Genomic DNA, 25,669 nt, shown 5'->3' with positions numbered 1-25,669 from the left:
GAATCAAAGATCCTAAATCTCCTGCAAGAAAAGGTGAGCTTGAGACACAGTTGAACATGACCATATCCCACCAAACGAAAAGCAAAAACTAGGGAAGCTCTTCACTGATAGCTACAAAAACAAGAGACAAGACTCCCAAAGTTCATAGAGCAAGAAGTCAATCCCTGAAGCAGGCTTAAGACCTAGTTCAGCAGAAATTGATAGCTTCCTGTTGCAGAACTATAGGCAGAGCTTGTTTCACCTACACAAATTTTTCAGTACTGCTCATGTCAAACAAAAACATATCCTCCTGATGGATAGCACAGAAGAGTAATATCTATGTGAAATTAAGACCTAAAGCATTTGCTTTGATCCCACAACTACTAAACCAGTGAAAAAGTACAAGAGAGCAAAAAAAGTAATTTCTCAAATAGGAGTTCTAATAGACAATCATAACAGAAGTTCTAACTGAAAACACAGTTATACAAGGAATAATGGAATATTTTGACAGCCTTTTCATAACAAAAATGATGCTTTCTCATTTGAAAAGTTCATTCGGTAGGTAGAACTGCCATTAATTTTTTTTTTTTTTTTTTACACATAACATCAGGTTAATCTCTGTGATCTTGGAAGACATGAAAACATGTTTTTCCTGATCCAAAACAACTACTATACAAGTTCAGAAGCAAAAAATAGCTGGATTCAAAAATAAGAACTAAAAATATCAAGTTACTTTAAAATTCTCAGAAATGATCAATAAGTGCAGTTGGAAGAATCACCATTAAGTCACCACGCGGCAGAAGCTTAAAAATATATATTATGGATATATACAGGTTACGTGTAGATGAAATATCTATCTGTAAATAACAGGGGTTTTTGTATAAACTCTAGAAGGCACAATTCTACTGCAAATCACACATCCTGCACACCAGGAGGTACTCTTATAGGACTAGTTTCCAGTCACTAGAAAACATGCACAATCTGTAAATACACAGTCAAATTCTTAAGAATTTTATAGAGCACACATAAGCTGTTACTGATAAAGGCTATTAGATTGCTCACTACATCAAGCAAAGGGATTTAGCAAAGATTCGCAACAAAACTAGATGTTAGATCCTAAGAATGAGGTATATTATCACCTTTTACTGCTCTTCAGCACAGTATTCTGGCCACTGTCAGACAGAAGTATTCATTAAACAACTGTTCCATTATTACAATAAATTGTCCACATTTTTAAAATAGCACTATTATCATACTTCTGGCAGTATATGCCTATAGGGAACATATTGGTTCCTGTATTATTTCAAGCAGTGCTAACTATGCTTTGAAGTTCCAGTCGAAAAATTTGAGGAAAAATTAACCAGCTCTGTGGGCAACAGAAAAGTGACGGACACCATTCACACCTTTACTTTAGCAAGACTACTGACCTACTTTCACTTTTCACATATTCAATGGTGGGATATGGGATATGGACTGTGAAGTGGGCTAGAAGCTATGGAGAGTATCACTTGACCACCATGCTCACTGCTGGGGATGTGGTTTTCCAGGTGGAAGAATCCCACCCAATAGGAAAGATTGGGGGACTGCTGAATGAAGAGCAATTCTGCAGAAAAACAGGTAGGAGTCCTGGTGGACAAGTCTGCAACATGCCCTTGTGGCAGATTTGGCCAACCACATTTGTGCATGTAACAACAAGCCAACCTCCAGGAGGCCAAAACATTTTAAGAAAAGGTATGTTCTATTATCTTCCACTATCTGGTTTGTTTTATTGGTAACTTTTCCTCACCAGTAAGAGTTAAGATAAATTCAAACAACAATTATAGTACCAATTTCATTCTTAACTTCGGCTTCCCAAAAGGACACAGCAGCCAGATATTTCCTTCATTATTTTTACAGTAGAAAACCTGTCTGTTTACAAGTATTGATCTGCAAAATTATTGGACACAATTCTGGAGCTGAATACCAATTATTTCCCAACATTTACTTCATCTTATTTTAGAACTTCGATTGACGCCTTGGCAAATTTATTTTGCCAAGACTTACATTCAACTTAATATTTTATACATTTATGACTGATTCCAGAAATAGCCTCTACATCTGTTACAGGAGAGGAGAAACAAAGAATGAACATTCCTTGCAGAGAAAAAATTGAGTGAAAATTCTTTTCACGTTCCACTGTTGTACCATCAATTTAATTTCTCCCCACTCTCCCTTTTTAATTGCCAGATAATGCATTTCAGACAATAAATATATCTACAGAGTTCTTACCTGCTTTTATTTTCTTTCCCTTTTACTTTTTCTTGGCCTTTACCTCCAGTAGGTTCCCATTCAACATAGGAATCTTCAACTTTTAAGTTCAGATGAGATGAAGTATTGTCCAAATCAAACACAAATGCTAGTCAAAACAAAATGTGAAACAGTGAAGAAGCACCTTAAAGAACAATAATCTACCTTTAGTGTCTAAGTTATATTGAAATATTTTTTCATCTTCATAATGCTGCAGTGTTACTAATTAAATTCAACTGGCTCTTTCTGCTAGCCTACTTAGACTCTTACAGTTACAATTGGTTTAAAAAGCCATTCTCATTCTTATGCACCACAGCACTGATTCTCCAATGAGGTATTTGTGATTAATAAGGACTACAGTCGTGTAGGATAAAACGTAAGAGTTGAAATGCAAAGTCCATTACAGATATGAAAACAGAGGATGCATGAAACTAGAAGAGACCTGGCATTTGCTAAAGTCAACTTCTCCATCCCAAGAAAAGGAAATGAAAACAGCATGCTGAATCCCCTAGAGATAGTTATAAATAAACTGTTCTGTGAGTCCTAATACAATCAGCTATTATAGACTGATGCTGGAAGTATACTCGAGACTTTACGATTTTATGTGTGCTCAACAGCACACATCTTAAAAAAAAAAAAACAACCAAGCATGTGCATGCAGAAATTTAGTTTCTGTGGGCTAATTACTGAAGAAAGTAAATTAGATGCAGTGTTAAGGTAGAAAAATACCATAGATAGTCTAAAAACCAGAATTCTGTTTCTGGTACTGGATTAAGGAATGTAAGTAACTAAAGTATTTAAATATTAAAAATATGAACACGCTACAATGACCGTTGCTTAGAAGCATTAAAATGGTTATAAAAAAAGTATGCACACTGCTTCATTCAAGTTGCATATAACTTTGTTTTTATTCAGTGCTTACAAGTAACATAATTTATATCTTAATGGTCTATGAACAATTGTCTGTCTATTGTTTGTATCAGCAATTTTGTCCATTATAGTACAGAACTTGCACTAGTTTGAGTATCAGAATCATTATTTCCACCAGAACAACTAAGAATTGCATTCTGTTACAGAACATCACTGCCAGGGAATTATTCTTCTAGTTTATTGGAAAACATTGTCAAGGATTCATCAGTTTCAGATTACCTCAATTTAGATCTGCTTGTTTTTTTGAATAATTACCACGATTAGAATCTAGAGCTACAAAACTAAAATATCCATAAAGACTATAAGAGGCCAGGAGCACCCCTTCTGCTAAGACAGGCTGAGTCAGTGGACTTGTTCAATCTGGAGAAGTTTCCAGCAAGATCTCATTGCATCACTTAAAGGGAGCTTACAAACAGGAGGGAGACTGACTTTTTCACAGGCAAACTGGGGGAATGGCTTTAAACTAAAAGAGGAGAGATTTGCGTTAGATGCTGACAAATAAATTATTTACTAAGAGGATGGTGAGGCCTTGGCATAGCTGCCCAGAGAAGCTGTGGGTGCTTCATCCATGTAGCCACTCAAGGCCAGGCTGGATGGAGTCTTGGGCAGCCTCTTCTGATAAGGGGCAATCCTGATCTTTGCAAGGAATTTGGAACTGGGTGCATTTTAAGGTCCCTTCCAACCATTCAATGCTTCTTACAATATAAGACAAGGTTAGAGTCTTCCATATTTTACCTTTTGTTTCCAGAGTCACAGGATCTGAGTATTCCCCAGCCACAGCTTTGTTGCAAGCTCGTACTCTAATGTTGATATATTTTGTATCAAATTTTAGACCTAAAAAAGTAAAAAGAAAACGCAACTGAGATTAACCATTGACTACTTCACAAGACTAAGACCTATTTTATAATGCAGTCTTTCATTTATTTGAATTTGAAGAAAAAAAAAAAAAAACAAATTTATGTATCACCATGAACTCAATTTAAAAGGTGAGTTTTTATAAAACGTCATAGTCCAAATATGAGAAAGAGCTGTCACTGTTCAAAGCACCCAAGACCACAATAAAACAAATGACACTTCATTACATACAGACAAATGGATACTCTGCTAAGCTTCAAAGCAAAAGTTACATCAATACTCTTAGATCTTAAGTATAAACAGCCTTTACCTGATAATATATATTCAGTAGCTTTAATATAGTCTATCAGTTCCCAAGACTGTTCATCTTTTACACGAGCAAGCCCATCAAAGTTGGTTTTCCTATATTCCAGTACAAAGTGATTAACTTTGTTGTCTTCTTCAGGCATTCTCCATGATACTGTTATACAGTTATCAATGACTAGACATGCTGCCAAATCAATCACTGGAGCTTTAGGAACTGCAGGAAAACAAATACACAAATCAGCTCAAATGAGAGAACAGAGTCAACATAGTATGTTCTCCTTGTACTTATTAGAATTCAGAAACTACCTACAGCCCACTAACACTCATTTCTTCTAGGGGATAAATTCCATTATCAAAGCACAATAAATGACTATGCATAACTTTCATTTAATATGCACAACTGACATCAGAATTAACATTTACATCATATTTTACACAGATTTGGGTTTTGTTAGTAAGTTAGGTTAATCCTCTTCTGCAAGCAATAAGCATATATAAGAGCAGAGAGGAACTGAGCCCAGAGTTACGATCATATGTTTTGGGTAACATTAAAAAGCTTCATAGCTTTATTTTTCTGAGTCTTTCGATTAATACCAATTGCATCCCTCAAACATTATCACTTACTTTGCATCCATCACCACAGACAACAGTAAAATAGTTCCCACTAGCCAGCTCCCAGTTATCTAGTTCTTCCCTCTTTATCTTTTGTCTTAAAAGAAGGGGAGAGAATTCTGAAGATCTACTAAAGAAGATGCAGTAGCTTTGTTTATAAACAAAAGTCTGTTTTCATGAAATTGAAAAGCACTTAAGTCACTTGTTTGAAGTGACTTAAAGTACTTTGAAGTTTTTGAAGCACTTCTTGCTCAAAGCTTTTGGAAATGGGATCTGCAAAAGATTTTTGTTGTTTCAGCATTCACAAAAGCTTCAAAGAGGCCTGAAGTCAACATATCAAGCAGGAACATTTGAGAGAAGTACAATGCTGATGTATCCACAGGACTTGCAGAACTACAGATGTTGTAAAAAAAAAATTAAAAAAAAAATACCACACCACTTTTCATATTACTCAAAGACTTGTGCATTTTTCCACAGTTATGACCAATTAACTCAATTTCTAATTATATTTAGGTTGTCTTTGCACTATTGAATCTATTATTTCTTGAAGAGATTCTTAGCAGTGATTCCTCCCAGTAACAACTAATGACAGGCAGCATCACTTTAATTATACTGAAGTCACATTTAGAGATGTGAATGATGAATTTTACTGCCTACATACAATCAGCTTCTAGATAGAGCATCCCCACTAGAAGGAGGTCTAGTTTGCTTTATGCACATCACACCTTTCCATGTTCACTTGTTCAAATATTAAGATGCACTGCTGGTCTGTACTCTTCTCCCTTTGGTTAAGGGAAGTACACTCAACCAAGCACAGGTTTGAAATGCTTGAGAACAGCTAAGCTGCTCAGAAGAAAAAGCAAAAGTTTAAGTCTTGCTCCACCACAACACCAAGATTGTTTTCAACTTCCCACATCAGGTCACATCAGGAAATACCACCAGGTCAATTTTGCTTATAAATTTGAGCTATCAGGTTTCAGTGCCAGAGTTACTTGATAGTTACTTGATAGCTTAGCACTACAGAAAGTAGAAAGCTATATCCAGAAAACTTTCCAGCTTACAAATGAACAGCCCAAACAATATCAACTTTTTTGCATTTAAAAAGAAAAAGAAAAATTCATGCATATAAGGAGGGTCATACTAAATTGTATCTTTGCCCAGATATAAGATTATGAATGGAGTCAGATTTTAACACTCTCATCCTTTTCAAGTGTGTACAATGTGATCAGATTATCTAGATTGTTCCCTTATATGTAGAATACAAGGCAATGAGTAACAGAGTCTAAGAATACAAATTGGAATTTCAGACTAGACAGTGCTAGATAAGTATGAAAAATATTGATAATTATGCCTGCTACTATGTACTGTATCTGCAGCATAAAATATAGATGTGCAAAATGTAAACTGATGCTGCCAAGTCCTTCACGGATTTGGAATAGTGACATATAGCCCTGCCAGCAGTATTCTTGTTGATGTATTCTTAGTATGAGTCAAGGGCAAAGTGGAAAGAAAGTAGGAAAGAAATGAGTAAAATATGAAACATACACTGGAATATATCATCTAAATTTACCACCAAGCAGTTGTGATAGCATTCTGTCTCAGATGCAACAATGTTCATGTTGGCTGCTATTCATACTACCTAGAATGGTGCTTGTGTCTTGGATTTAAGATGAGAATAACACTGATAACACATCAGTTGAGCAGTGTTTATACTACAAAATTTGATTCTTATGCTTCTTTGACAGTGAGGAAGCTGCACAAGATAGTAGGAGGGGACACGGCCAGAAGAGCTGGCTTAAACTGATCAGAGGAACATTCCACACCATATGATGAAGTCTTCAGAACAGCTCCTGTTGTTCATCACATTTTAAGGTTTCTCCATCACCGTCTGTGGAGTTTGGCCTCTGCTCCCATGTAACTAGCATTAACTAGAGGAAATGGCCGCAAGTTGTGCCAGGGCATTCAGATTGGATATCAGGAAAAATTTCCTCTCACAAAGAATGGTCAGGCACAGGAAAGGGCTGCCCAGGGAGGTGGTTGAGTCACTGTTCCTGAAGGCACTCAAGAGACATTCAGATGTGGTACTAACAGACACAGGTTAGTAGGGAAATACTGGTGGTACGTAGATGTTTGGAGTAGATGATCTCGGAAGCCTTCTCCAACCTTCATGATTCTATGACTCTGTGTCAGTGTGAACAAAAAAAGCTAGAAGGAGTTGTCTTTGTTAGGGTACTGGCACAGCATCAGCCAGCTGGTGACAAGGAAATACACCTTGCACCATTTGTTTTTGTATTAATTCTTGTAGGGTTTTCTTTGTTTTCTACCCCATTCGTTTTAAACTGTTCTTACTTCAAACCATAACTTCTTGCTCATTTACATTTTTCTCAATTCTCTATCCCATACTGTTCCAGGCAAGCATAGCAAATGGCTTTATGGTGCTGAGGTACAGGCCAGTTTAAAACACAACAGAAGATTCAAAAGTTCCACTATCATAGTAGATAACCATTACCATGTATTTTATATCATATCATACGATACGATATCATATCATATTCACATAAGTAACTTAATAGATTGCAGTTCCGTGCACAATTTACTACAGGTTATTAGGACTTCAGTGCATCACCAAGCATCAAGCTACCAGGTATAGCCTTCAGAAACTTCAAGTAGCTTCATAATGTACAGAACATACAACTCAAGAAAAAAAAAACCAAAACACAAAGCCATGTGACCTGGAAGACGTATTCCCACTTCAGAAAAAACATAAATATCATTCTCAGAAGTGCCATGTTATGCAGAAATGAACAAAAAACTGGAAAACTTTTACCATCAAGATATTCTGCTTAACATCCAATTAAACACTGCTCATTAGGATGCATGAAGATTTTCTTTTTTTAATATAGTCATTTACTGAATTAGTAACAAATTAAACTCACTGCATACAGTTTTACCTGGCAAAAACTTAACAGCCTGGAGTGCATGCCTTTCGCGGGTGAAGTCCACCATCAAGTGAGTCATACTGTCACTGACCTCGGGTTTCAGAGAGATGCGAAATGCTGAAGCCATTGTGACTCTAAAGTCAGGGAAGCAGTATTAGCAAAACATGTTTTGCATTGTTTAAAGACCTATAGTCAGTTTCAGAAACAGCAATCGGATCACTTGTATTTTTAATTTCAAACTGTTAGCCAAAAAATGTTCTAAACTACTACAAAATGTTCTAGTTTCTCATAACTGCTTAGCACAGATTCCAAAATAGTCTTGATGTCTAAGACATATCAAAGCACTACTCCATTTCCCCTTCTGGAATCTTAGTTTAGACCTTATTATGAATATTCTTAGGACACCTCAGTACTACTTGGACTAGACCAAAATAAAAGAGTAAGTCTATTTTCTGGTTCTTTAATACAGAAGTCATTCAAATTCTGCCGCATGGCCTGATGACACTGATTTGAGATGGCACAAGGGTCTGTCCCTGCTGTAAAACAAGTTTAATAACAAAATAGACATCATTAGCAGATAGTCACCCAATCTACACTCACAGGTCTGATACATCTTTAGAACACCTAATGCATATCACTTCCCATGAAGTATTATGTTCTTCACTGGCATATAATAACAATTGTGTGCAAACTGCAATTACATTAAAGAATGATAAAAAAAAAAAACATTTAAATGTTAGGCAGTGAAGAAAGAAGAATAAATATGGGAGGTGCATATTAAACATACAAGCATGAGAAGATTATCGTTTGGGGAAACAGAAGGCAATTATGACAATGAAATGAGCACAGTAAAATAGACGATATCCCAAGGCACAGTTAACTTCCTGAAAGTCAGTATGGGCAGGTAACAGCCAGATTCCACTACCTGACCTGACTGTACCTGACTAAATCTCCTCTTAAGAAAAAGAAGCGTTCTGATTAGCTATAACAGAACATTAACTTAGTTTCAGACATTATAAACTTCTCTTGAAGTGCCAGTACTATAGAGACAACCTGTCACAATCGGTTTAAAGGCAAGGCTGCAGAGCATTTCAAGAAAACAGAAATGATAAGAGGATACCTTCTAAGTATTAATGGTGAAGTATTAATTAACTTTTAAAGAGCTAAGATACCTATCATTGCCACCATCCATCTGATTTGTTAACTACTTCAATTCTTTACCCTTGGAAAAGTGAAAATTTCTCAATCAATTATTCATTTTACATTAACATCAAGACAGTTTAGACAAGCAGATTCTCCCTTGAAAATACATAAGCTGAAAGCAAACCAATTTGGTCAGCAGGAGTAACACACATAGGTAAGACCCTGTGAGCAGTCTTACAAATCGTTACCCACAGCATAGGAAACTTTCTGAACCAGGATGTCAGACTCTCAGAGTACTATCAGCACTTTCAGCTTAAGAAAACCTTAGTATTTATTTTGAAACAGAAACATTCCATTTCTAAGCAGTAGTTTCAAGACACGGCACAATGAAAACCCAGTAGAAATAGCAAATTTAAAACAGTTCAATGATATCATCAGAAATACTTGAAGTTAGCTAGCAAAAGTCTCTAAGAGGTAATTAATCAAGACTTAATCACAATTTAAAGGAGCAGAGTCAGCTTGAAATATTATTCAATCTCACCCACCAGCTACTAAAACAAACAGAAGTTTTGCAGTAGAGACATGTTTCCCTGTGTTAAAAACATCTCTTTTTATCATGGGATGAAAGGTCTGGAACCAGCAAGAAACACTGAAGAGGAAAAAAGTTTTAGTTCTCTTTCATAAGTTGTGACGTCATGAGGAACACTTAAGAAAGCAGAATCCATGAATTTGATTCAAGCTGACTATGTTCCTTAAAAATAAATGCATTTTCAAGGACAAAACTAATTCAAAGAGACAAAAAGTGTAGGCTTTGTACTGTACCTATCTTTGATCTGTCTGGCAGCCTTGGGGCACATCAGGGAGAAGAGAGAGAAGGTAGTTAGCATTTTCATGCAAGTCTCAAAGGCAGTACCATGCAAGAAGACAGAACAATCTCAGTTCTATGCTCAGGTTTGAGAATCAAAACAGGTTCAACATTTGCATTAAAAAAAATTCCATAAAGCATGTTAATAGTGTTAGTTAGAATTGCAACAACATATATTACCTGGAAACAAATCAGTCTCAAAAACCACAGAAAACCAGCTCCAACTTCCTGTCCATAATTTTGTCCCTGCATTTCTCTGTTAAGTTACCCTCCATCATATTTCAAAAGAGCCCCATGAATAAGTTGGTAAAGCTTAATGATTGTTATTCTCATTTAAATTGCTAAGTGTTTAGTGGCATTCAGCCATACTTGACTTATCTATGTTGTACATTCACACAAAAAATAGGACTAACATGTTCCCTTTGAAAGTCACTGCGCTACTCCAACACCACTTCCTAAAAGGCAGTCACTGTATGTCAAAATCCCAAAATACAAAACACAGCTTTTCCTCAGCATTTAAGCAATAACAATGAAGAAGGTGCAGAACCAATGTCATATTTCAAAGACAAATCTTAACCAGCATTTGGAAAAAAAAATCCCAGTCCCCCACCAGGAGGAACTGAAAACATTATTGTAGAAGTCTTAGTGATGGCTTAGTGAGAATTGCTGACTCACTGTTTGGAGTTAACACTGCTACTAAGGTAGTATTCATCTTTACTACCATCCTTCCCAAAGACTATACGTAAACTTGCAAGCCAAAGAAATGAGGGACCTACAGTTTTTTTTCTAAGTATAAATGAGTGGGGAAAAAAAAAAAAAAGATCTCCCTCCTATACAAAAATAATGTTATGTTTCCAAAGCAGGAAGTAGAAAGAACAAATATTCATAAATAATTTAGCTTAAGAGATAGCTTTGTTTTATATCAAACCAAAGTTCTCATTGGAACTATTATTGATTATGTGACAGCTGTAGACAAGTCACTGTTACTTACAAACCCTTCCTCGTAATCTCTACAACTGGTGGAATATGTGGCATTCAGGATTCAGTGAACACATTTCTCTGCAAGACAGCCCTGTCTGAACTCCTTTGAATTTAGTTTCCAGACCACTGACAAAAAAGGGTTCTCAGCCAATTTCACGTTGGCTGCACAGCAGTGTCAAATCACATCCTATCCAACCACAGCACTCTTGCATGTGTTTGGTATTCATGCTCTGACCTCCACGTTACCTAATTCATTAAAAGTATTAAAAAAAAAAGTCTACACTAAAAAATACAACCTAGTCTTGAGCTAGTTTCTCTTGAATGGATTTATTGCAGGATCCGAAAAAACACCAATTAAAAAAGGTATTCCAGTTAATAGTCCAGTAGATTTAACTAGCTAATAGTCAATTCAGTATTACTATGCCTGAAACACCTGAGACATTGTTAAGTTCAAGCTACTGTAAAAAGATTCTGAATGTTGTGAGCTCAGTGAACTGGGCTCCTGTTAATCCTCTTAAGCCTCAAACTCCAAATTTAAAGACCTTTTCTCCTAAACATCCAATAACTTGCCTTTGCATATTTGATTGGAAAAAAAAAAAAAAAAAAACCAGTACAGATTATCTGTAAACAAACAACCTAGAGAGAATTCAAAGCTACATTCTACATGCTGATCAAGAGTTAACAATCTCTGTACATCACTACAAGTCAGAAAAGACAACCCAAATTGAACGGCTAGGAAAGACATTTAGTTTAGGAATTGCTACTTTTCAAGGCAAATTAATCAAAACTGACATTCAAAGCAAGACAGCACACATGTTGCCAAGAGGTCTAAAAGGCATTGTAAGACAGCCTTCCTGTCCAATCCTTTGTTCCTGTTCCCATTAAAAGATAGAAAGACAAAGTAACTTGGTCATGGATTCGGTGGGGCTGAGCCTGCTATTATTGTGAGAATTATTAAAGCAAGTTACATTAGAGAACCTATTGTACTGGATCAGTGTATAGCTAGAACAGTTTAACTCGTCTGTAAACATATCCTTCTTCCAGCTAGGCGTATGTTGGCTCTCATTTGTAAGTGTGCTGAGATAAAGCTTGCATTTTTTGTATTAGAATCGCAGTGCAAGGCCCAGATCTGGCTCCAGCCTTCACAGCATACAAATACATTAGCAAGTTCTGGGAAATATACAAAAAGCTGTCCTGAATTCAGTTTCATGAGATCTTTCAGAAAAGCCGAAGGGTTCAGATCATAAATATGAGTTCCGTGGTCTTAAGGGCTGATTATCACAAGGTTTCATCAATACTGATTTGCTGAACTTGTTAGCTATCTACAAAAAGACTTTCCTTTTCCTTCCTCCTCACACTAAATAAGACAGCATCTATTTTAGTAGAGATTGCATGTTGTAGCAGTTCTGATGGACCGATTTAGAAAGGCCTCACAGCTGTGTGCATAAGGTCTCAAACTCTTTTAATACTTAAGTATCATTAAGTGATACTGATACTAGAATAATATAAAGACAACTGTGACAGGTTAACTGTACTTATACAGGAACTAAGTGGAGGCTCTGCAACTTCTTTTTGCCCGATCATCAGCATCACACATCTGCAATAGAGCAACAAAAGTCCCAAAGTTGAGTCCACCATGGCCCATGTTAAAAGCTTTACTACAGATGTTCAGGTTTACCCTGTACTTTCAATGTAGATACTAAAGCTCCAAAGAACTGCCTGAAGATTTGCAGTTGTATTGCAAGCCCCTGCTAATTAATCTGGAAAAGTTACTGGACTTTATTCATATAGTTCTGTGAGCACTCTCAGATGATCACATCTGAGCTTGACCACAAGCTAAATTTCTTTGAACACCACATCTTAAAAGGCCAGCTTGACAAAAGCAAGTTAAAACTCAATACTACAGGCTAAACAACACAGTTAGTACTCTGCTGAGTCCACTACCACAACACAGAAGCTACTAGAAATTAATCCAAACACCAGCACCTGCCTAACATACATCCATTTAACATTTTCTACCTCTGAGAATTCCACAGGGTCCTTTATGTCCAGCGACTGCGCAGCAAGTTCCAGCAGCTCTTCAGAACTCTCCAGGGCACTACTACACTGGCTAAGCTGATTCTGAAGAAAAAAGAATATCTTTATGCATTCGTACTTAAAAAGTTATTTGCTATTTGTTACAGCTACATGGCTTTGCTATGCCTCTTTAATTACTTATAAGGTTACCTTAGTTAGTCAGTTGACATACAGTGAGTTTTAACTAGAACTTCACTGTGCTTAACACATGCACAGTGGTATAGAGCACATTCCACAAACCCAAAAGGGGAATAGAGCTGAACTGGTTTATAAAAGGCAGATTTGACTTTTAAGACATGTTTCTCACAACACTAGGTTTACAAAAGCTATGAAATGCCAAAGTCCATGTACGCTCTTATTTCTACCTTCAAAATTGTCCTTCATCAATGAACTTGTAGCTGTAAGGCATTTTATTCCTATCCTGCTCTAATTGGCATAAGTATCTTAAAAAGAAGCACTACAGTATAATGAATGATGGCAAGGAAAGAGGAACCGAGAAAGAAGAGCAATAAGAAACTTTTTTGAGGATCAATTGACAATTACCATTAATAAACTACCATTTCCAGTAAATTAAGTAGTCCATAAGGAACCTCTAACATAACTATGGATATACCCTCCAAGCAGATTAATTACAGACACTCCACAGGACTGTAAACAAAACGCAGGTCAAACAACATGCACATTTTACACCTGGCAGCAGCTTTTCTACAGCCATTCCACATGTCTTTCTATCCATGTAATAATACACTGTAATAAAACAATTTAATAGCAAGTAGCATTTTCATAGAACAGCTTGGGATGGAAGTAACATTAAAACCTACCCAGTCCCAATTCCTGCTGTGAGTAGGGTTGCCACCCACTGGATTAGGCTGTCCAAGGCTGCACCCGACCTGGTCTTAAACACATCCAGGAACAGGGCATCCACAGTTTCTCTGGGCAGCACGTTGCAGTGCTTTACCACTCTGAGTACAGAATTTCCCCCTGACAACTAAGCCAAACCTGCCCTCTTTCAGTTTAAAACTATTTTCTTTGTCCTATCACTAACAGACTTTGTATAAAGTCAGTCTCCTTTTGAGTGCCCCTCAAGTACTAGAAAGCGTTCTCTTCTCCAGGCTGAACAAGCCCAGCTCCCTCAGCCTGTCTTTGCAGGAGAGGTGCTCCAGCCCTTTCAGCATCTTTGTCACCCTTCTCTGGACCCACACCAACAGCTTCACATCTTTCTTGTGCAGAGGGCTCCAGACCTGGACATGGTACTGCAGATGGGGCTTCACAAGAGCAGAGCAGAGGGTGACAATTACTTCTCACCCTGCTAGTTGTCCATCTTTTGATGCAGCCCAGAGTAAAATTAGCCATCCAGGCTGCAAGCACACACTGCTGGCTAGTGTCCAGCCTTCCATCCACCAGAATGTGCAGATCCTTTTCCCCAGGGCTGCTCTCAAGGAGTTCTTCTTCAGTCTGTATATATAACTGGGATTGTCCTGACGCAAATACAACTTGCACTTGGCCTTGTTGAACCTCATTAGGTTCACGTGGATCCACTTTTCAAAGAGATGGCATCCCTTCCTTCTGTCCTATCAATTGCACCACTTGGCTTGGTGTCATCTGCAAATCTGCTGAAGGTGCAGTAATCCCACTGTCTCTGTCCTTAATGTTGATGATGTTGAAGAGCACTGCTCCCAGGACAAACTTCTGGAGGACACCACTCAACACTGGCCTCAACCCGGACACAGAGCCATTGACTCTGGCTGTAATCGTCCAACACGTTAGCATTAATAAAGTACACTGCCCTAAAAAAAAAAATTATCTTTAAAGCAAGGAATAAGAGTAATTTCTGGACTTTCGGCACTAACATCCAAGAAAATTTGTGAAACCAGTTTAAAAATGAAATCGTCAGCCTTTTAAACTGCTGTGCAAGACCAATATAAATGTTTCAGGACAAATTAAGAAAGTCCCTTAAGTTCTCTTAAATATGAAATTTAGACCACACTGAAAGCTTTTGATTTCCTCATACAAAGTTTAATCCCAATCAATGGTAATGGTTTAGATTGATGCGTTCAACACAACGGTTTTTGTCAGTTTGGTTTAATAGGTTCATTGTTAGGAAAAAGCACTCTTGCTGTGCACCTTAGAGGAATTTTGATCTGTCATCAAGAGAACATCCTTTAGACCAAAAAGTTAGATAACAGCCAAAGCTGAAAGATAAATAAGTGATCTAACGACCATGTCAGTTATCTGCAACACTGTATTTGTTTTCATCCTCATCCAATGCAAATAGTAGCTCCCCTGTTCAACACATACCAGGCAGTAACAAGCTTTTAGAATGCGTTTAAATCATACCATTCAATCAAATTAGATTAAGCTCCAGAAAATTAACAGATATTAACAGAAAGTTTCTCAGTAAAGTCAGACAGCTTGCCGACTACCATCTGACTACCGAAATAGCTTTCCCCTCCAGAAGTGTTACAAGATGAACCTCAGCTTTCACTAACTATATATATGGTAGAATAAACTTTGTAAGCAGCAGCTGAATTCCTCCTAGAAGTTATTCACTGAGAAGTACTAAATACTTAAAGTTTGAGAAAATTAGAAGCACGTGACCACCATCTGTTGAGGATGTTCAGAAGGTCTTAAAGCAGACATGAAGAGAAAAACAAAACTGGACATGGGAAAGCAAAACTTGAGATACATACCCAAAAATTCTGAAATGCTTTATCCTCCTACTTAAAGACTGGTGTAAAGCAGACATTGTGGAATTTGCATTAAACAATTCCTTGAGCTTCTTTAAAGTTATGAAATAAAGGCTCTTTTTTTTCCTTAATGCCATGTATAAGCAAATAAGGAAAAAGATTTAAGAGGCAAAAGAAGAATACAAGTTAGATCATGTAAAAAAAAAAAAAAAAAAGCTAAAAAACCAGCTTCTGTTTATAGGATTAATTATCATACATATCCCCATGTAGCTACGCTTTCTGACAGCTAGTGCTAACTGGCTACTCTCTACTGTAAATACATGGATTTTATGCCTATTTCAAGAAGCTGCATTTTCACTTCTGTATCTCTGAAGTTCATTGCAAAGATTCTCCTGCACTAAATCATACAATCATAAAACTGTGAAACGTACTTAACAAATTAAACTGGTGCCCTCTACTAAACATGTTCCTATGCAACTCTCATACGTTTTCCATACAAATTGAAATAAAAAGGTCAAAAAAAAATCACATCAGGCATTAAACAGATTCATATTCCTATATGGAGAAACAAAGCAATCTCTGTCCAGAAGCTGTTCATTAGCTCGAAAACAGAAAGTATATGTCCTGCTCCTATGGAGCCTTTCTTCACATGTAAGTTACGCATTATACCACTTCCTTGATATACAGTAACACCCAGAACATAGACTGGAGACCAGAAGAGGCCAGAGAGACACAAAGACATTTACCTTGCAGTTGCTCCATTTCTTGCAACACTGTCAAAAATCTCATTTTCAGGTAAGGCTTTAAATAACAGTTTAAAATTTCTTGTACCCAGTTGCAAAGAATCTCAGAGACGTTTTACACTTACCTGAAGAGCTTGAATTTTACGAGCCTGTTCCTGCTGAATAGTGCCAGCCATACTCCCCTTCATCTCATCCAATACAGAATACAGAGCATCAAATTCATCATCCAATTCACTAATCACATTAGAAGAATTTATCTGAGAAGAGAATTGAAAACAGCTGCAATCTCTAATGGAAGCAATGCTGATTTCCTTGTCTTCTAGACTGAAAATCATGTGGTTTGCCTAAACACACTTTGCCATGACTACAATATACCTTCTTATCATTCCTCACTTTATCACTAAATATTAAAGGAGGGCCCCCTTTCAGGCAGACATAACATCACCAAGCTGAAGACTAAAATTCACAAAAACTCTAATACTCAAACTTGCACAGAACCAACATTTGGCAACTGTATTCTGTGTCTAAAAGCATAGAATTCACCCCCCTCTCACCATTATGTATTAGCTCTCAGACGTTTGTAAACAGGATATTAGACAGTTCCATTTCATTTGACACTAAACTGCACTCAGAAAGCCATCTTAAAGATTTGCTGGAAAACTTCACTTTCTGAATTCAATTTGGCTCAGTTTTAGCAAGAAACAGCCACTTATTGACAGATAAGAGAAACCTTAACCTCAGCTGAGAGGTAAATGGTTTAAAAGTTAGGTTTAACAGTTAACTTTAACCCAACAATTTGCAAATACTAACTATGGAAAGTGCAAAGAATTCTCAAGCGTTTAGATGGTCTCATTTTTCAGTCTGCCAACAGAAGTCTAAAATAGCAGACAACTTGCAACTAACATGAATCCGAGGTCACACATCAAAATCAGACACTCTCTTCCAAACAAATCAAAACCCCAGACTGCTTTCTGCAAGAAAACCAAAACCGCTACACCTTCCAAGCTGAGGCAGAACTTTGGAAATGAAATGTTTTCCTACTTGGTTCCAACATGAAGTTATATTTTACACTTGATTTTTATTGCCCACCCCTTACACACTGCACAACCAGTCTAAGGCTGACAAAACCTGATAAGCAGCTCCTCCCACCACATAGAGGCTACGAATCCTAACAAACACACCTGAACATTTTGTATTGTTTGGTTCAGCATGCCAATGAAGTTGTGAATTTCATCATTTTTGTTTGCAAGAGTAGAGATGATCCTTTGCAGAGTCTCCTGGAATTACAAAGACAAGTAAGAAATGATCAGAAGGTCCTTTTGCAGCTTAGCATTTCAACACATGAATTAATAAGAATTCACCATGCATGTTCTAACTGTAAATTCAACTCTTCTGATACAAGACCACTGTTGCAAGTTTATAATACAATACTACAAGACCACAATAAATGTTTTGTAACGGAAAAAAAGATTAATGACCTAAGAGGCATTTTATTAAATTAAATAACTTCAATTATACTGAAGATCCCAAATCATCTGAACAGCCAGGCTACTTACTGTCACCACACTGCCCTGCATAACTTCTCTAGAAGACTTTGCAAAGCAAATGAGAGAGAAGCAATAAAGAAAATAAAGCAGTTGAAAAGAAAAATTAACATTATCTGCTATATAAAAAATAAATAAATAACCAAGCTAACAGCTTATCCTATGTGATCAGCAGAGTAAAGTTAGTAGGTTAGTAGCTATTTGTAAGCTTATTTCTGCAGTTAGTGAAATATTTTGGTAAATGCTTTGTGTACTCTGATTAAGAGCAACCTCAAAGACAAAAGCTCGGTGACAACTGGGAAGGTTCTCTGTGATACACTGCTGCCAGCCATTAAAAAGCAGAAGATTAAATTTGCAAAATACGTACTCAGTATGAAAAATTGCTGAGCACGTGGGTTTTTTTTAATTATAACAGACTACAAGCTTAATTTTAACAAGTCACCCTCGTATCTGAAGACTTTTATTAGTCATCAAGAATAGGTACTTAAAACTCAGCCTTATTGTAAAGTTCGAGTTCTGAACAAATCAGAATACCAAATAAATCAGTTCTTGAAACACATCTGAATCTACAGAGCTTGTTTATGCCACTTGTTAAAAAAGTGAAAGCTCTAATTAGGATTTATTTATTTATTTATTTAGACTCAGTTTCGAGTTGCTATGCTTAACATTGCTACTTGACAACACAGGAAATCAAGGCAGATGGAGGAGCTTGTAAGCCAGTTTTTGAGGTGTGCAACCTAAAAGATGTCACAGAGGTCATTATCTCAATTTCCACCTCCATCCCCATAAGCAAGTTCTTAGCTCTTTACTAAAGACCTCATGTCTGCTAAAAAGTAGAAGTTTTTTATCCTTTGACAGCATCTACTTCTACAGTGAACCCTGCTGTCACCTTGCCTTTAAGAAACCTTTCCAATATTCCCAAGCCCATTTTTTTCCCCGATCCTCTTCCTTACAAGTTTAGTTTAAAGAATCCTCTATGATGCATTTACTGTGGCCCACTGCCTGTTTGCACAATGTCATGCTTTATCAGAGGAAAGTAAGAGTTCTGCTGCCTTACACAACACTATCACAATGCAAGCTGTAAAAGACATAATGCAACTGCAAGCAATGCCTGGAACTCAGACCGTCAGGTGCAAAAACAAAGCCAGGTTGGTTTCTTGCAGAAACAGTGAGTGCAGCAAGTCTTCATCACTTCATTACAGAATTGCTCATTACTGGGTTAAAGTCTAACATATTTAAGACACCTTTGTGTGCAGACTGCCAGATAAATGCAATCATCCAACCAGCTGCTGCTACATTCATTACCAACCAGAAGCAATTGTTTTTGCATGTCAGCCCACAGTTAAGCCTTAGATCCTATAAACATAACTGTCAATTTGGATGAACAAGAAAACTCCCAATCCTCTTTCAGCTGGGATTTTAGGGCTTACTCAGTCTTACCATGCAGAAAAAAATTACTCTTCTTGTACATAGTTCTGAACAATGCTTTTGGCTTTTATAGATGTGTGTGACTAAAAGAAAAGATCTATGCTTGAAGAAAGCCTGGTAATCCTTTAAACAATTGATCTAAAGTACAGCAGCAAATCTAAGCAAACTAGCAAACAAGGTTTTCTATACCTGAAGTTACAGCGACCAATCAATCAGTACGTAACTTTTTAAATAAACCACAAATTTCTCCAAACAAATTCCACCCAGTATGATGAAACTTGAAGAGTAACACACCTTCTGCAAACACAGATGTAAGAGGCCTAAAAATACATTACAGTGTACTTTTCTTAACCACCTGAGGCAGGTTAACCTTGGCAAGTGGTTAGGTGCTCGCCAAGACACTCATCCACTCCCTTTGCTTAGCAGGGCAAGGTGACAAAACGAGGTGAAGAAGCATGTGGGTTAAATCATGGACAAAGAGATCATTTACCAGTTGCCACCATGGGCAAAACAGACTCAGCTTGAGAAAGTATAATGTAAATTATACAGATTATTGCCAATCTGGATAACAGATTAGGAAAAGGAAACATTCCTTCACACAGGCTGCTCCACCATGGGCTCTCCCATAGGTTGCAGGGAACTCCTGCCTTGGCACCTGGAACACCTCCTGACCTCCTTCTGCACTGACCTTGGTGGCTGAAGGGCTGCTTTTCTCCCATTTTTCTCACTTCTTTCACAGGAGAACCTGAACAGTGAATTTTTTTTTAATTTTTAATTTTTTTTAATTTTCTTACATGGTGCTATCACAGAAGCATTATCTGCGCTGATGATGATGACCTCCACGCAGCCAGCAATGGGCACATTTTGGAGCCAACTGGAATTGCTCTTGTTTGACACAAGGACAGCCCTGGTCTATTCTCAAAGGCCACCCCTGCAGCCTCTCTGCTACCAAAACTTTACCACCACATTGATCCAATATACCACCAATGCACAAGCCACTAGAACAAAGTCAGCTTTTAATCACTGCTAGTATCCTTTTTTTTTTTTAAACATTTATTTGATCTTGTGCCATGTGCTCATGTACGAAGGATGAAAACATAGAAGGGCATGAAAGAGGAGACGAAGCTGTGCAACATGTAGTATCTCGTAGTTTTGATGGCAGTATAAAACAACATATCCTCTGAATAACCAGTAACCGACACTGCATGACACCTGTTGAAGCAGATGCAAACCTGGCTGAAGCCGAAAAGTAAACTTCAGTGAAATTACATCAGTTCTGTTTAAATAGCAAGTTGTCAGCTTGCTCAAGATCACACTGAAGTTTTGTGACATGGCTGGATGCAAAATGGAGTTTTTAAAGCAGCCTAAATTCAGTCTCATATCAACCACGCTTCGAACAGGACACACTTCCATTGCCTCCTAACCTGCTACACTTCATCACAATGAAGTTGCCAGAGTTTGAAGACAGCAACAAATTAGCCGATGAAGTGCTGTGAAATCCGAGATGAGCTGCAACTGTACTACTGTATCCAGAGCTCTGAAATCCAAACAGGGCGAAAGGCACCAGGCACACATCCTGCAACATCCAGAACAGCCGTAGCCCCCTCAGCAGCCCCAGACTCAAACAGAGGCACTGCTTGGCAATCTCACCTTCAGAAGCACGGGTGAGTATGAAGCATCAGCACAAAAACGCTTACAGATCAGAAAGATAACACAGATCCCTAACCCGAATGATGTAAGCCACGAGTAACGCAACGCTGCTCACGAGGCAGCCTCCAAGCAGGGGAAAGCGGAGCAGCCCAAAGGCCCGCAAGCCGAAGGGCTGAGTCAGAACTTTCTGCAGAGCTCCGTATTTAGACACCCAGCTCCGGGCCAGGCACATCGCCCTGCTCCCCACTGACTCCGCCCGGCCGGCAATGCACGGCCCCAGCCCCGGACAGCGGCATCGGGCGGCAACGGCACCAGCGGGCGGCAACGCCAGCCTCCCCATCCCCTCGCACAGGCCGCCCGGGCATCCCGAGCCCTCCGCCAGCCCCAGAGTCAGCCGGAACCCCTCGGGACCCGGGGACGGCCGGCCCGGCAGCATCACTCACTTTTTGCTCCTCCATGGCAGGGGATCGCGGCAGCGCCGCACCGCGCCCCGCACAAGTAGCGCGGCCCGAACCGCCCACGGGCCGCCTGCCGCTCCCGCCCTCACGTCAGAACGGATGCGCGCATGCAAACGCTTACTCATGCGCGTTTCCCCCTGCTCCCTCCCACTCCCCGCACGCCCACTGCACGTGTGCCTCGCCAACCCGAGCATGCGCAGTTGGAGCCGGCGGCCGCGGAGCCGGGCCCTATTGCATCACTATCGAGGGTTCGAATCCCGGACACGGAGGGAGGGCGCTGAGCGGGGTTGGACGGTACTGAGATTTGCCCTCTCATACTACTGCGAAGAGTGAGGTCTGCCCACCTCGGGGAGGTCAGAGCCGCCAGCGGCAGCCCCCGCAGCACAGAGGGGTGTGGGTTCTGCTCGCCTTTGTGCCCCAGCATTATTTAGGGAGCTGGGTGTTCTGGCAGGCAGCCTTGCTTCATCTCAGAGACTGCTAATCCAATCTAAAAAAGAAAAATAGTTCCAGCAGAGTGCTCGCGGGGGAATCGTAATTTCATAATGGTGATGTTTCACAGAGCTGCTGCCTCAGAACAGCTGCTGAGTTGGAGAGCAGCTTTGCTGCGCCAGTGCAATGGAAATCCCTCACTGCTGGGAATGCTTGCTGCCTAACAGTGCAGGAATCATTTTATTCAGGTTTCCACTCTGCAATCGTGTCTGTGGTTCTTCCATCTGCCTCAAAAGGCCCACAGGGCAGCAGCCCTTGGGCAGCCAAAAAGGCTGGCATTCCACGATGCCTTTCACTATGCATGAGCCAGGACCAGGCTTCAATAAAGAAAACATGAGCAAAGTGAGGCGGTGTGATGCACCAAGAGTGCAGCTCCAGCCCCTTGGAATCATCCACAGACCTCTTGCAGCCATCTCACCTCATGCAGGCTGGGCCTTGGCTGACACTGTAGGGTTTATTGTAGGATTTATTGTTTTTACTCCAGCTATATGGTATCTCCTTTGTTCCACATAATACCCACAATCAATGCTAGCATATTTCCAGGTTGGCATGTTCTTGTGGACAGGACTTAGCTGTTTTCCAGTTCCAAACTGTTAATTTTGCAAGCATTTCTATGTTAACACTTCCCCCACTGTTTTGAAGCATTGTCATCTTTGCTAACAGCTCACAGGCCTAAAGACTCCACATAGAAATTCTAGGAAATAGCCCTCAGTTTGAAGTTTGTGTTTTCACTTTATGTGCTCATAAAACTCACAAGTAGAATCTACATGTAAAGGAAGAGGTAGAAAAATCTTGTCAGTCACTTCCTGATGAGAAGCAAGCAGTCATACACCCATAAGGAAAGCACTTACTGGTGGAACTAAGACCCCCCCACTCGCTACCCATTTCAGAACAGCCAGCTCTGTCTTGCACACTTGCTGATTTTGCTAGCCCTGAACAGAAAAAGAAATCAAACAACAGGCTTTGGTTTGAGGACACCCCAGAAATCTCTTGAATTGTTTCAGACCACCACTAGGAAGTCAGCAGCCTGCAGCTGCTAGGCTACATGGCTGGTGATGGTGAATGAGTAAGCAGAACTGAATGATGACTGAAACTGCTCAAATACAAGCCACCTGGTCATTCATTCATACATACCTATATACATACATACCTTTCCATACTGAACTAGTAACAAGCAGTTTCAAAGTCCAGAGATATTTCATCTTCTAGGTGATGGCATTCAGGATAGGAGTATTTCTTTAAAACTGCACATTCTTTCTACAGATTAAAAATCAATCAATCAATCAATCAATAACTAGAATCAGTGCTGGAGTTTTGTTTTGCTTTGTTTTTTTAAAAAAAGCAGCTGTCGGTTTTAAAATAAATGCCTACAATTTCAGGCACAGCTTCTCAAGAAGACTACAGACTTAGCATGACCAATACTCCATGAATCAAAAACAAGAGTCTTCAATGCCATTTTCCTTGAAGAGTCCAGAAACAAAACTAAGAATTTTCAGTGTCTTGGCCTGGGAGAGAAGTGGAGAGATCCAACAACACATCTTCTTACATTCTCTCTTATTACCAAACTGCAAATTCAGAGGAAGGTTCACCTTTGGAAAACAACTCTATGTTTTTATAGGTTCCTTTATCATCTTCACAAGCGCAAACTGATCAAATGGAACAACAGAATATCTGCTAAGATTTTCTGCGAAGTTGTTTGTAATCTTTGTGTGTGTGTGATCTGAGATTTTGGAAATATTTGTGAGAAAAAATGTTTCATGTTATTAGAATTGCTGTTAAGGGAACGATAATGAGATATTTGTGATTTGCACAGTAACACTAATGTATGTTATTGTATGTATATTCATCACAGAATCATCATAGAATCATCACAGAATTCTTGGAGGTGGAAGGGATCTTCAAAGGTCATTTAGTCCAGCTCCCCTGCAATGAACAGAGACATACAGATCTATAATAGCCTTGTCATCACTGGGCAACCTGTGCCAGTGCCTCACTACCCTCACTATAAAAGTCTAATAACCTATAACACTGTAAAAGACATATCTAACCTAAATCTCCCCTTTTTAACCTTGAAACCACTTCCCCTTGTTCTATCACCCCAGGCCCTGCTAAAGAGTCTGTCCCCTTCTTTCTTGTAGCTCCCCTTTAGATACTGAAAGGCTGCTACCAGATCTCCCCAAAGCCTTCTCTTCTTTGTGCTGAACAGCCTCGGCTCTGTAGAGAGGGGGATTCATCCCTTGGGTCATTTTTGTGGCCCTCCTCTGGACATGCTCCAACAGGTCCATGTCTCTGCTGTACTGAGGACTCCACACCTGGCTGCAGTACTCCAGGTGTGCTGCAGTGCACCTGCACAGAGCAGAGGGGCAGGATCACCTCCCTCACCCTGCTGGGCATGCTGCTTTTGCTGCAGCCCAGCATACGGTTGGCTTTCTGGGCTGTGAGGCCACACTGCTGGCTCATGTTCAGCTGCCATCCACCAGTACCCCCAGGTCTTCTTTGGCAGGGCTGCGCTCTATCCTTACATCCCCCAGCTTGTACTGGTAGTGGGGGTTCTCCTGACCCAGGTGCAAGACCTGTCTCCTATAAAAAGACATAAAAACCCCTTTGTTACATTTCTCGTGAGGAGGAGTACTCCAACAGACTCCACAGAAATCCCTAGATCTTGTCATGGTATATTTCAGGTTGAAAAAATGAAACAATAAATCTGCAGAGAAAATAAAGTGAATATTAGATTATTATTATTTTTTTTTTTTTCCCCAGGAAATGTTTATGTAAAGTGGTGCCTTTAAAAAAAAAAAAAAAAAAAAAAAAAAAAAAAAAAAAAAAAAAACCAAAAAGAGCAAGATGGCATTATTACCAGAGAAGACAAAGAATCACAATTAATTAAGCATTTTAATACACTTCAGTTTCAAAATGACATATTTTTTAGTCTATCAGATGATTCCTCTGTAGAAGCAAGTGTCTTCAAATAACATTCTGGTCCACATTACTTTATCAGCCACCTTACAAGACTCAGAAGGAACATACAACCACTGGTGGCTGAGCCACCAATGTTAGGAACACATGCAGGATTTTAGCCCAAATCCTTTGCAGAAACCTTGTTAGATAGGATGTCTTATGGACTGATGGCTACAAATCTAAAGTATGAGCAGAAGCTCTTTAAGAGAATGGAAGAGAGACTAGAGAATGTCTTGTAAGTTGAGGCTCTTAAGGCCAGTAACATACATGATGGGAAGAATCAAAGGAAGCAAATGTTGGCAAGAAAGTTGCAGTAGGAAGAAACACTTCAGCTCGCTGAAACAAAGAATGAACTTGCTTGGATAATCACAGAACAATAGCAGTAGAACTTGGATTTAATTTACCTCTACATGGAGTGAAAATTAGAAACATCTGTTTAACAATTCTGTAATAACACTGCTTTACAACAGAGATAATAAAATGAAGGAAGGACTTTGCCCCAGACTAACTTCCTTCTGGCACTAAACACGCTGCTTTGCTACAGTTTAATATCTGAAGCATAGAGCAAGGTTTAACCTCAATAACCTGGCTGCCTGCTGACATCTTACTACCTTCAGCTCATGACAGTTTCAACACTGAGATTCTTTTCTTTCCGCTCCAAGCCCACAGTTGTGCAGTGCTTCAAGTTATTTGCTGTGCCCGATATTTCTGTGCATGTGAGAAGGAGACAACAGGTTGTA

At 39.0% G+C, this 25,669-nt stretch overlaps 1 protein-coding gene across 6 annotated transcripts in view; it reads right to left on the bottom strand.

Annotated features, from left to right (window-relative positions):
- FSD1L (fibronectin type III and SPRY domain containing 1 like) overlaps positions 1–23,165 on the bottom strand; it is a 32,795-nt gene extending 9,630 nt beyond the window's left edge. For 2 of the 6 annotated variants that reach the window (XM_052700559.1, XM_052700560.1), the window contains exons 1-10: positions 21,468–21,598; positions 17,584–17,679; positions 16,528–16,659; positions 12,916–13,017; positions 9,873–9,895; positions 7,920–8,041; positions 4,361–4,570; positions 3,931–4,029; positions 2,248–2,374; positions 1,119–1,151 (exon numbers count right to left, since the gene is read on the bottom strand). In XM_052700559.1, the coding sequence (XP_052556519.1) occupies positions 1,119–1,151; positions 2,248–2,374; positions 3,931–4,029; positions 4,361–4,570; positions 7,920–8,041; positions 9,873–9,895; positions 12,916–13,017; positions 16,528–16,659; positions 17,584–17,679; positions 21,468–21,482 (959 nt within the window). In that variant the 5' untranslated portion in view covers positions 21,483–21,598. Of the gene's footprint in view, positions 1–1,118; positions 1,152–2,247; positions 2,375–3,930; positions 4,030–4,360; positions 4,571–7,919; positions 8,042–9,872; positions 9,896–12,915; positions 13,018–16,527; positions 16,660–17,583; positions 17,680–20,798; positions 20,818–21,467; positions 21,599–23,121 lie in introns of those variants that run through there. The other 4 variants (XM_052700561.1, XM_052700562.1, XM_052700563.1 and 1 more) reach the window with 3 other exon arrangements.
- Positions 23,166–25,669: the final 2,504 nt, after the last annotated feature.

The sequence above is a fragment of the Tympanuchus pallidicinctus genome, unplaced genomic scaffold (genome assembly GCF_026119805.1).
Source record: "Tympanuchus pallidicinctus isolate F22 unplaced genomic scaffold, pur_lepc_1.0 scaffold4, whole genome shotgun sequence".
Taxonomy (NCBI): domain Eukaryota; kingdom Metazoa; phylum Chordata; class Aves; order Galliformes; family Phasianidae; genus Tympanuchus; species Tympanuchus pallidicinctus.
Note: the sequence above shows the minus strand (reverse complement) of the source record. Positions and strands in the feature narration are given on the sequence as shown.